Below are 12,906 nucleotides of genomic sequence, written 5' to 3' on the forward strand. Positions count from 1 at the left end.
CAAAATGGGAGGCATCACAATCCCAGACTTTAGCCTCTACTACAAAGTTGTCATCATCAAGACAGTATGGTACTGGCACAAAAACAGACACATGGACCAAGGGAATAGAATAGAGAACCCAGAACTGGACCCACAAGTACACCATGACTGTGTGCCATTTCCCGCCTTTCTGTTATTCCAGTGCAGACAAGGAGTACTTAGGTAGTTGACTTTAATCAAGTCTGGAGTTTGCCAGGTGAGATTGACAAAGAGGAGGCAAGGGAGTTGAAGAAATTAAAGGCAAATGATTACAATACTGGATCATACTATCTCTTTTGGCTAAGAAAAAAATGTGCAGACATGGAGGAGAGTAGAAAAGTAAGAAAAATTGATAGGGGGAAAGACAGGGCATCTCCAGAAGGATGAGCAATTATTTGAAATGGAACACTCTTAGGCTAAGAGCCATAAGGATAAAAGGCACAGGCCAGAGAATGAAATAAAGAAATCAGGATTTCAAGGTGTATGGCTATCGGTGGTCAGTAGCATACACAGGCAGACAGACTGGAAGGAAAGGTAGTTGGAAATGAGGAAGTCAATGAACTGAGAGGCCAGGATGTTGTCTTGGTTGTGTTTAAGGGCATTGAAGACACCACCACTGGTTCCAGGAGTAAGACAGAGATGAACAACCTGCAGAGTGTGGTGCTTCAGTCTTCAGGGGACAAGGGGAAGTGACCAGAGGTTAGGATGATGACGGCAACAAGCACAAGCAGGGGGAGGTATTGTCTCATGTGGCATGAATTTCAAGTAGCTGGGTGTTGAGAAGACAGAAGAGGAGTTGTTGAAAGTGACAACTGAGAGCAAGGAGTATACCTCCTCCAACTCCCAGCCCAGAGAAAAGAGAGAGAAACAAAGAGCCTCCAGTTGACAGGCAAATCAGTGTTTCCAGGGAAAAGTCAGGTTTTGATCAGAATGTGAAAGTGAAGAAAACTCTAAGGGCATGAAGGAATTTGAAGATGGTAGGCTCCAAATTCCAGCAGGCTCTGCAGAACATTTTGGGAGAGCAGATGAAGAGGAGAGATTAAGTGCATGGTGGTTAATGAAAGGCCTAGAAGATACAGGATCAGCCCTGAAGACTGGGATCCTAAGGCCACTGAGAAGAGACAAATTCAAGCAGAAAGACATGGGGACATGAGGCCACTGACTTGGTTCCCCAGGATGCAGCAGCCAAGAAGATAAACAAATTCCTGTTAAACAGGAATGTTTTCCTGGGCCCTGCCTCAGAGAGGTCTCTGATTCTGCTCACCATTCCTGGGTCACGTTCTACCACTCCCCCTCACTCTTTTCTGCTCTGGCCATAATGGAGTCTTCTCAGTGCCTCCAAGACACCATGTTTCCTCCCACCTCAGTATGTACACTGACCCAAGTGATCTCTCCACCTTCTTCCCTTGAAATACTCTTACTCAGCCTTCAGGTTTCCATCTAAGTATGAGTTATTCTTTTACCCCAATTCTACACTTCCATGGCACTTTCTACCTCTTCATGAAATTTCTGTCAAATAAAAATTTTCAACACTGGATTGTAAGCTCCATAATGGTGGAGACTACATTTTCTTCTCTTCTCCATCCTCCTGCTTGCAGTATAAAATTTGTGCCTAAAAGGCACTCAATTACGATCTACTGAGAGACTGACTGAAGAACTAGTCTGACCAGTATCAATGCAGTCCAGAGTAAAATACCATCAGCTCAGGAAACAAAACAATCAGGAAGTACCTGATTGTTGGCTCAGTGGCTCAGTCAGTTAAGCATCCAACTCTTGATTTTGGCTCAGGTCATGATCTCACAGTTGTGGGATAGAGCTCCAAGTCGGGCTCCAAACTGGGCATGGAGCCTGCTTAAGATTCTCTCTCTCCTTCTCCCTCTGCCCCTTCCCTACTCACACAGTCACATGCACACATTCATTCATTCTCATTCTCTCTCTCTCTTTATCTCCCCCCTAAAAAAAAAAAAATTACAATCAGGATCGATTTTACTCTAACATGTTGGGCGATTCCTAATTAACTATTACTAATTAATTAGCAAGTGCTTAGAAAGTTTATCAGGGTATTATTCTTTCTGGTACTTTTCATGTAAACTCTTACTGGCACAGGTTTCCTGATTTTTTTCATTTGAAACAATATTGGAACATGTGAATTAAATAATCATCCAAACTTCATTTTACAGTCTTATATTAAACTCATCCCTTAGATGTGAAGATAAAAAAATCTCACTAACAACACTCTGCAGGACTGGAATGGACACAGACAGCAACTTACCTGCACATGAGAGATAAGCTTCCTCTTCTGCTGAGCAGGATCTGTGTTGCCACGGGCCAGAAGGACATTGCCAGAGAGAGGAATCAGTTTTCCGACACTGGATTTGATCCACCCACCGAAGTCTAGAACCCTCCCTGGGAACTATGGAGTAGTTGACGGCCCCATTGTCTCCACAGCCAAGCTGTCTACAGATGATGGACAAGGTCATGGGCGTCATGGGGCTGTGGCAGACACTGCCCCAGGTCCCATTGTAGAAAACTTCCAGCCACCCAGCACACTCCTGGTCCTCGCTCACCATCCTGAGGTTCAGGAAATCTAAATCAAAAGGGAAGGAGGGGAAAATGGTCCACAGTAAGTATTCCACATAAATGCTCTAAATTTTTTTTCTTCATGCCAGAAATTATGAACATTCATCACTGACTCTGCTGAGGAAGCATCCACGAGATGACAAGACTGAAATCTGTCTCCCTTTTACCTGACTTTGTCTGTTTGTGTCTGTGTTTCTATTTCCACCACAATGATGTAACTCACCTCGGCACTCTACACGGAGGGAAAGTTGAATCCTGCTTCCTGACAAAACTTGTGACAGAGTTTGTAAAAGAGACTGTGGAAAGTGGAATGGTAAGCAGAACAATAAAATAATAAAAAATAATTTTAAAACGTCCCCTCAGAGATGTTGTGTAAATACGTTACCTTACATAGCAAAAGTAACGTCACAGATGTGATTAAGTTAAGGGCCTTGGGATGGTGAGATTAACCTGGAATAGTGTGGGTTAACCATGTGAGCCGAAATCCAATCACATCCTTAAAAATGGGAAGACTTTTCCAGCTTCAGTCAGAGGGAAATGTGACAATTGAAGAATGGGAAAAGTGGTCAGAGAGAGGCAATGTTGTCAGCCTGAAGAAAAAGAGAGGGAGCGATCTACAAGCCAATGAATGCACATGGCCTTAAGAAACTAGAAAAGACAAGGAAAGGGAATCTCCCGTAGGGTCTGCAGAAAGAATGCTGCCTGCTGACACCGTGATTGAGTCCAGCGAGACCCTTGCTGGACTGCTAGCAAGCAAGACTGCACATTAATAAATTTGTGTGGTTTCTACCGCTAACCGTGTGGTAAGGTATTTCAACAGAAATAAGAAGTCAAGACTTTGCCACCACAGATAACCAAAGAGCGAGCTTTGCTTTCAAATGGAAACTGTAGGAAATGGCTCTGTCAGGAGCTCTTGCTGAGAAGGAAGGACCCCAACCTCAGCTGCCACAGGAGGAAAAGAAAACATCTAATCCTCACAGCTGCTAGGAAGACCAGCACTGTGGCAGGAAGTTTTCTTCTCTGACCCTTTCAGCAGCAGGGCTCAGCCCCCACCCTGAAGAGCCCCCACCTCCTGGTCCAACTGTAGACAGTGTGTTGGCAGACCTGAGCAGATGACCCCTGCGTCTTCCTTGTGCCTACAGTCGTGCTGCCCCCAATCCTGGGAAGGGCACTTCCAAATGTGGGACTCTTTTCCTGTGCAGTTCAGGTCGTCCAGCCAGATGGGGTCTGATCCCTCCCCGAAGTGAGCAGAGACCGTGGCATTGAGGGCTTCTCCGCAGCCCAGCTGTCTGCACACCACGTGGGCATCATTCAGGTCCCAGCTGTCATCACAGACGGTGCCCCAGGAGCCCTGGTGAAAGATCTCCACTCTGCCAGCGCAGGGACCGCCTCCGTCCACCAGGCGGAGCTGTCTGCCATCTGAGGAGAGAATCAGGCCGCTGGGGCGTTTAACAGGAAATGAGAAGGGCTTTCTGGTCCCGTGAGGCCCCTCACCTGAGCAGTTGAAAGCACTCTCTTGTGGGGCTGCAGAGCCTGCCGGTTCAGACACAGAGTCGTTGCACGGCGGCTGTACCTGGGTCTGATTTCCTGCAGAAACAGCAAGGTCAGAGGCTTAGTAGGGTTGTAGAACAGGAAGATAACTTAAACTAAACAGTAACCTGGTGCTGGGGTCTGAGGTGAAAGCTGTTACATCAGAGTAGCGTTATCATAATTTTAGAATTCACTTCTTTATGGAAAGTGCTGCTTCTCACAAGACCACAATTTCTATTTGAAGCCAAGTACTGCACTAAGAATGAATTTTTAAATGTGGGAATATATAGGGGCACCTGGGTGGCTCAGTCAGTTAAATGTCTGAATCTTGGTTGCGGCTCAGGTCATGATCTCACGATTGATGGCTTTGGGCCCCTCCTTGGCTCTGCGCTGGCGGCGCTGAGCCTCCTTGGGCTTGGCTCTGCGCTGGCGGCACTGAGCCTCCTTGGGATTCTCTCTCCTCTCTCTGCCCCTCCCCCACTCACGCTGTCTCTGTCTCTCTCAAAATAAATAAACTTAAAAAAAAAAAAGTGGGAATATATCAGTACTGCTTGAAAGTGTTGAAGATCTACCAAGGCAGTGAGAATTTTGGGAGCCAGGCTCAAAGAGAAAAGACTGGCAGAGGTGAGGCACTTTCCCCTTGAGGCCTTTGTCAACTCCAAGACTATAGCAAAGATGCTGAAAGGTTCAGCAGAGGTTTTGCCAGACTCACAGGGCTCTGAGAGTAAAAGAGTAATTCAAGGTCAACCAAGGAGGAGACACCCTAATAACTAGAGCCCTTGTACCATAGAAGCAAAATTGAAATAAAATAGTCAATTCCTCACAAGGATAGATGCACAACATCTAATTATGCAATTCCTTTAAATGAGGTGGTCTGTCCATAAACAGGTGCCAGGAGGAAGCAAACAAAGCAAAATCCTCTCTGAAGGATTTCTATAATTTTTTATCTACAATGTCTGTCAATCAAAAATGCCCAGGCAGAGGGGCTCCTGGCTGATTCAGCCAGTAAGTAAAACATGAGACTCTTGATCTTGGGGTCATGAGTTTGAGCCCCACGCTGGAGGTAAAGATTACATTAAAAAATTAAAATCTAAATAATAATGATAATAGGAATAACAACAACAACCGGGTATAAAAGAGTAGAGATCTGACAAAAATCCAGGAGGATAAAAGAGGCGTTGAAAAGAAATTTACAGGGTATCCAGTTGTTGGAGTTACCTGACAAGGAGCGTCAATTACCATGATTGAAATGTACTGGGCAGGGGCTCCTGGGTGGTTCAGTTGGTTAAGCGTCTGACTCTTGATTTCAGCTCAGGTCATGATCTCACGGTTGTGAGATCGAGCCATGTGTCGGGCTTCACACTGGTTGTGAAGCCTGCTTAAGATTCATTTTCTCTCTCTCTCTCTCTCTCTCTCTCTCTCTCTCTCTCTCTCTCTCCTCTTGAATACTGAGAACAAAACAAGGATTGGTGAGGAAGGGGCAAAGGGGAAGGGGGGTGATGGGCATGGAAGAGGGCACTTGTGGGGATGAGCACTGAGTGTTATATAGAAACTAACTTGACAATAAACTATAAAAGAAAAAAAACTTCTCTCTCAGGGCGCCTGCATGGCTTAGTCAGTTGAGCATCTGGCTCTTGATTTCGGCTCAGGTCATGATCTTCTCAGTCATGAGATCGAGCCCCACATCGGGCTCTGTTCTGACAGCATGGATCCTGCTGGAGAATCCATGGATTCTCTCTCTTTCTCTTTCTCTCTCTCTCTCCCTGCCCCCCATCAATAATAAATAAACTTTTTAAAACATTTATTTTGAAAAATGCATCTAAAAGATACATGGGTATACTGGGATATAAACTGCCAAATTATCCTCCAGGAATTTTGTAGTCTCTTGCTCTTCTACGAAACCTTATTTTTATACTACTCCACTACATGCCACTAACACCAAATATCTTAATATTTTAAAATCACTGTCAATATGGTAAAATAATCTCTACTTTGAAAAAAGCCAAATCCAATTTACATTCAGGCAGGATGAAATCTAATATCAATTTACCATGCTGGTACAAGATTTCATTCTCCTGATTATGGCCGCTACTCAAATTGGAAAAAGATTCTACATAATAATTGGCCTGTATTTTTTTTTTTAATGTCAATGTCATGGGGCGCCTGGGTGACTCAGTCAGTGGAGCATCTGACCCTTGAATCCAACTCAGGTCATGATCCCACAGTTGTGGGATCAAGCCTCGCTTTGAGCTCCATGCTGAGCTAAGATTCTTTCTCTCCTTTCTCCCATTCTGCCCCTCCACCCTGCTCATGTTCTCTCTCTCTCTTAAAAAGTCCATGTCATGAAATACAAAACAAGATTCAGGAAGCCTCCTTTATTAGAGAGGACTAAACGGATATGACAATTGAATGTAGCATACTACTTCAACTCTTTCTTTTTGCTGCAAAGTATGTATTTGGGACAGTTGTGAAATTCTGAATAAGGCTTATGAACTAGAAAATAGAATTATAACAATGTTAACTGATGAAGAGATAAATGGATAAAGATGTGTCATATATATAATGTAATATTATTCAACCATGAGAAAGAAGGAAATTCTGTCATTTGGGACAAAAGGGATAGATAGTGAGGGCATTACACTAAATGGAATAAGTCAGAAAGAGAAAGACAGGTACTACATAATATCATTTTTATGTGGACTCTAAAAACAACCAAAATCATAGAAATATGAAAGAGAAAATTTGTTGCCAGGGGCTGTGGGGTGAAGGAAATAGGGAGAGTTTTATAAAAATGTACAGACTTCCAGTTATAAGATGAGTAAGTTCTGAGTGTCTAATGCATAACACAGTGACTACAGCTGATAACACCATGTTATGTAATTGAAATTTGCTATAAGAGTTGAACTTAAATGTTCTCACACAAAGATAAATGTGTTGTTAATAACTAGAATGGGGGATCATCTCACAATGTTTATGCATATCCAGTCACCACATTGTGCACTTTAAATGTCTTACAATTTTGTCAGTTACACCTCAGTAAAACTAAATTAAATAAATTATTTTTGCTTGCACTTTCAATAATAGCCAAATTATGGAAAGAGCCTAAATGTCCATCAGCTGATGACTGGATAAAGAAAGTGTGGTTTATCTATACAATGGAATACTACTTGGCAATGAGAAAGAATGAAATCATGCCATTTGCAGCAGTGTGGATGGAACTGGAGGGTATTATGCTAAGTGAATAAGTCAGTCAGAGAAAGATACCATATGTTTCTACTTATAAGTGGATCTTGAAAAACTTAACCGAAGACCATGGGGGAGGGGAAGAGGGAAAAAGTTACAAACAAAGAGGAGAGACTCTTAAATACAGAGAACAAATTGAGGGTTGATAGGGCGGTGGGGGGAGGGGAAAGTGGGTGATGGTCATGGAGGAGGGCACTTGCTGGGATGAGCACTGGGTGTTGTATGGAAACCAGTGTGACAATAAACCATATTTAGAAAATAATAAAAATAATAAAAATAATTTTTTCCTTAGAAAACATGATTACATTTTAATTTAGATGGGATTTAATCTACAGATAAATTTGGAGGTAACTGACTTTGGCAATATTTATTATTCAGTTCTGTCCATGGTTTACATCTTCTTTAATTTCTCTTGGAGACTGTCTATGTCTTTGACTAGATTTCCTGCCCAGTATTTTATGTTTTTGATCTTTTCATGAATAGTACATATTTTTATCTTATTTTCTGTTTATTGATACTACTTATTAATAAAATTATTTTTTGCATATATTTTGTACATGGGCTTGTACTCAGCAATGTTATCGTTGGGCTATAACTTCTAATAATCTAACTGTAGATTCTTTGGGGTTTTCTTGCAATCATGTAGTCTACAAATAATTATTTTATTTCTTCCTTTCTAATTCTTATACTTTAAAAATATTTTTACCCTCTATAAACTGTTAGATAACAATGGTGATAGATATTAATATCATCTCTCTCCTCTCAGGGGAAAATATTTCAATTTTTCACCATTAAGTGTGACATTTGCTCTGGACTGTTATTTTTTTATATGTTCTTGCAGACTGAAGAAAGTTTCTTCTATTTTCAATATGTTAAGAGATGTTCTCATGCATTGTTCTCAAATCTTTCCAAATGCCTTTTCCACATCTGATGAAAAGATTACATGGTTCCTTTTTTGGTTAGTTTTGTTACTTGACATATTTTACACTAACTTTGCAGTTCTGAGACAAACTGTATTTAGTTGTGGTGCGTTCATTTTTGTACATCTCTGGATTCAACTTGCTAACAATCTCCTCATGAATTCTGCATCCACCTAGGGAAAGTGGTCTATAATTCACCTTTCTTCCAATGTCCCAGACAGATTTTTATATTTATGGTTCTTGCAACTTTTCTGAAGGTTTGTGTTCATTTAAAAATAAAAAGTTTAATACATAGGGGAAAAAATTAACACCCAATATTCCAAATAACTAAAAAAAGAGATGATAACTCCTACCTCATTTATGATAATTGGAAAAATGTGTACGTGGGAGGTGATGAGTTTAGGAACTTCACATGTCACCATGTTGGACTAGATTTTCAAGCAATTTTGCTGGTGAAAAATGACAAGTTAATTTAAAATTTTTATATGGAAGGGGCGCCTGGATGGCTTAGTTAGTTGAGCGTCTGACTCTTGATTTTGGCTCAGGTCACGATTCACAGTTTGTAAGATAAGCCCTACATTGGGCTCCATGCTGAGCATGGAGTCTGCTTGGGATTCTCTCTCTCACCCCCTCTCTTCCCATCCCCCACTCATGCATGCTCACTCTCTCTCTCAAAAATAGTTTTAATAAATAAAATATATATGAAAAAGACCACAAATGATCAACACACTTGAGAAGAAAAACAATTAAGTTAAAGGAAATACTTCAACACATATCACAACATACTACAAAGTTACAATAATTACTGAACTGGGGCATTAGTGCCAGAGTAAACAATGATAAAATAGAAGAGAATAGAATCCAGAAAATGACTCAGACATGAAGACTTATTATGACAGAGGAGCATTAAAGTGAGGAAAAGTGTCTTTTCATGGAAAGAGTTTGAGTCTGTTGGGTATCCATATAAAAATATGAAATTTGATTCCTATCACATGTGAAAATCAATTCTAGGACTGTACAATTACATGTGAAATAAAGATAACTAAACTTCTATGAATATCATAGAGGAATATCTTCAGGATCTTAGGACAAAGTTCTCTTTAAAAGGACATAAGAAGGGGTGCCTGGGTAGCTCAGTCTGTTAAGCATCTGACTTCAGCTTAGGTCATGATCTCATGGTTCATGAATTCAAGTCCTGCATCAGGCTCTGTGCTGACAGCTCAGAGCCTGGAGCCTGCTTCGGATTCTGTATCTCCTTCTTTCTCTGCCTCTCTGCTGCTTGCATTCTCTCTCTCTCTCAAAATAAATAAACATTAAAAACATTTTTTAATAAAAGGATATAAGAAGCACTGTGTGCAAAAAAAAGGTTGATAAACTGAAAATTGTTAAAGTTAAGAATTTGGCTTATCAACGAACACTATTAAAAGAGCAAAAATAAAAGGGTGAGAGTTAAACACCCAAAATAAATGCATACATATTTGCACCACAAGCCACTGTCACAATTATCTGTAACATCACTATTTGTAATAATTAAGAATTGGAAATAAATCAAAACTGCACCATCAATTGATGGATCAATACCTGGTCACATGATCATTCAATGGAATACATTACAATAATAAAAATTAATGAAGCACTGCTATAAATAACTCATGCATGAATCACAAACATAGTATGGAATCAAAGAAGTTAGACACAAAATGAAACATACTATATGATTTTATATGAAGTTCAAAATAGAAAAAACTATTTTATAGCAAAGAAGTTTGGTTACTGGTTTTCTTTAGGCAGGCAGGTAGGGATAGTGATTGGTAGGGTATGAATGTGGCTTTTGGGGTGCTAATGATCTCTTTGTTGATCTGGGTTAGGGTTACACAGTATTCATGTTATTATGATTCATCAAGCTACACACTACTTACTTTCTCTGTAAATACTCAGATATATTTAAGTAATAGGGTTAATTTTTTAAATGTTTATTTATTTTTTGAGAGACAGGGGAAGAGAGAATCTAAAGCAGGCTCCACACCATCAGCACAGAGCCTAATACAGGGCTCAAACCTGCAAACGGTAAGATCATGACCTAAAAGCCCAAGTCGAATGCTCAACGGAGTGAGCTGTCCAAGCGCCCCAATGGTGTGTTACCCTCTTAAATCCCTTGCCTGGACCTAACAGCAAATAACAAGGAAAAGAACCATATTTTATCATGGATTTTCTCACTTCTAAAATAATTTTTCCCCGCTCTCTGCTCATAGGTACATTTCACTCAAGGAGCCCTTCCTTCTCTCTTACCTGAGCAGATCACAGAAGCTGTGTTTCCATGGGTACAATCAGGCATGCCCAGGGCAGCCACAGGGCAATTCCACAAGAAAGACTCAGTCCCTGAGCAGTGAAATCGAGCTTTCCAAATCTGATCACCTCCTTCCACAAAGTATGCTCCTTTTGGAGCAGAGATGGCAACTCCACAGCCAAGCTGTTTACAAACAACATTGGCATTTGCCATATTCCAGTGTGAGGCACAGAGCGCTCTCCAACGTCCAGAAATATTCATCTCTACTTGTCCCTCGCACTGAGAGGTGCCATTTTTCATGAGCCGGACTTCCGTGTACACTAGTAAGAGAAGACAGGGTTTCAGCTAAATCTCATGTTTTTCTTACCCAGCAGAGTACGCAGTGAGGTTGAAGTCCTGCTCTGCATCTCACCTGAACAGAAAACACGAACAGCCCTACTGTGGCAAGCACCTCCTGGACAGCCCACTCTGGGGCAGAACCAGAGCTCAGGTTCATCCCCCTTACACTGGAATTCTTGAGGCCACATTTGTCTATCTGACTCCTTGAAGGACATATCTCCCAGGAAAGACACAGCTTTGCCACACCCCAGCTCTGCACAGATGACCTGGGCAGTCAGGAATGTAAAGTTCCCCTCAGATACCAGAGTCCAGTCTTCTCCGGAATGCACTTCTACCAGCCCTGAGCAGGGTCCATCCCCTCCAACTAGACGCACAAGTCCTAGGAGGAAAAAAGAAAAGTGTTCATGATTCTGGCTTGGCAATTAGAAGTGACATGTCATGGACAATGGTATATGACAATGACATGTCACAGTTTTTCTTTTCTCAGGCATTGGAACTGAGGAGAGGATCTAACAGTTGGTGTCAAAATGAGACGTCCATGAGTGAGTTTCTGAAGACAAATTATTCAGAGTAGCTGACTACTAGGAAAATACATTTTGGGTTGGTTAGAGAAGTGAATTCCTCATCTACAAGTCTGGGCCCAAAGAAACTGCATAATACATAGGCTTTCAGACTTTAGCATGAAGGTATGAAAAGCAGAACCAACCCAGAGGGGCATGGGCTATGAGACAATAGAGATGTATCAGCCAGACAAGGTTAGAAAGTCATCCTGAGACTTGTGGGGCTCAAATCTTGGTCAGCTTTCTCTCCTAGGAGCCAAGTCTCAAGTGACTGAGGATAAGGAAAATCATGAGGGCTGTATCCATGAATGCATGACAACCTGTAGACTGACTGATGGCTCAAGATGAGAAATATAGACATTACAACCTGTCCACAGTTACGATTTCAATTTTTATCTTTCTGATAATTTTGGATGCAAAATATTCCACGAACTTGTTAGGTGGCCTACGTGGCAAAGAGTCTGGATGCTAAGAAAGCTCAGAGAATCAGGAGAAGAAGGGTGTGCTCTATCCATCTCTCTTCAAGCCCTAGGACATAAGAATAGCCATGTTGCAATCCATGACTTCCAGATGTCTTTTCCATTTATCTGTATACCCTCTCATTTCCCTCATCAAAACATTTAAAAATGTTTTACTTTTTAAGAGTAAGCATTAAGACCAGATGCAGGAATTAGAGAGATTATTGAATTAGCTGACAAAGTCTTTAAATGATTTATATAAATATACTCAAACATAAAGCATATTTTTACAAACTAGAAAAAAATAACCAAATGGAACTTCTAAAACTGAAAAATCCAATATCTGGAATTAAAAATTATGTAGATTATATGCTGTTGAATTCGATTTGCTAGTATCGTGTTGAGTATTTTTGCATCTGTATTCATTAAGGATATTGGTCTGTAGTTCTCTTTTTTGGCTGGGTCCCTGTCTGGTTTGGGTATCAAGGTGATGCTGGCTTCGTAGAATGAGTTTGGAAGCTTTCCTTCTATTTCTATTTTTTGGAATAGTTTGAGAAGAATGAGTATGAGCTCTGCTTTAAATGTCTGGTAGAATTCCCCTGGGAAGCCACCTGGCCCTGGGCTTTTATTCGTTGGGAGATTTTTTATAACGGATTCAATTTCTTCACTGGTTATTGGTCTGTTCATGCTTTCTTTCTCTTCCCGTTTGAATTTTGGCAGTGCATGCGCATTTAGGAATTTGTCCATTTCTTCTGTGTTGTCCAGTTTGCTGGCATATAATTTTTCATAGTAATCTCTGATGATTGCTTGTATTTCTAGGGGATTGGTTGTAATAGATCCTTCTTCATTCATGATTTTGTCTATCTGGGCGCTCTTTTTTTTCTGAGGAGTCTGGCTAGAGGTTTATCGATTTTGTTTATTTTTTCAAAGAACCAACTCTTGGTTTCATTGATCTGCTCGACTGTCCTTTT

At 40.9% G+C, this 12,906-nt stretch overlaps 1 protein-coding gene across 1 annotated transcript in view; it reads right to left on the minus strand.

Annotated features, from left to right (window-relative positions):
• The window catches only part of LOC115305323 (antigen WC1.1-like), a 47,111-nt gene that overhangs the window by 6,656 nt on the left and 27,549 nt on the right, over window positions 1–12,906 (minus strand). The window contains exons 3-7 of the mRNA XM_029955557.1: window positions 10,991–11,296; window positions 10,581–10,898; window positions 4,093–4,185; window positions 3,703–4,017; window positions 2,291–2,605 (exon numbers count right to left, since the gene is read on the minus strand). Coding sequence (XP_029811417.1) covers window positions 2,291–2,605; window positions 3,703–4,017; window positions 4,093–4,185; window positions 10,581–10,898; window positions 10,991–11,296 — 1,347 coding nt within the window. The remainder of the gene's footprint in view (window positions 1–2,290; window positions 2,606–3,702; window positions 4,018–4,092; window positions 4,186–10,580; window positions 10,899–10,990; window positions 11,297–12,906) is intronic.

Source organism: Suricata suricatta, chromosome 10 (genome assembly GCF_006229205.1).
Source record: "Suricata suricatta isolate VVHF042 chromosome 10, meerkat_22Aug2017_6uvM2_HiC, whole genome shotgun sequence".
NCBI lineage: Eukaryota > Metazoa > Chordata > Mammalia > Carnivora > Herpestidae > Suricata > Suricata suricatta.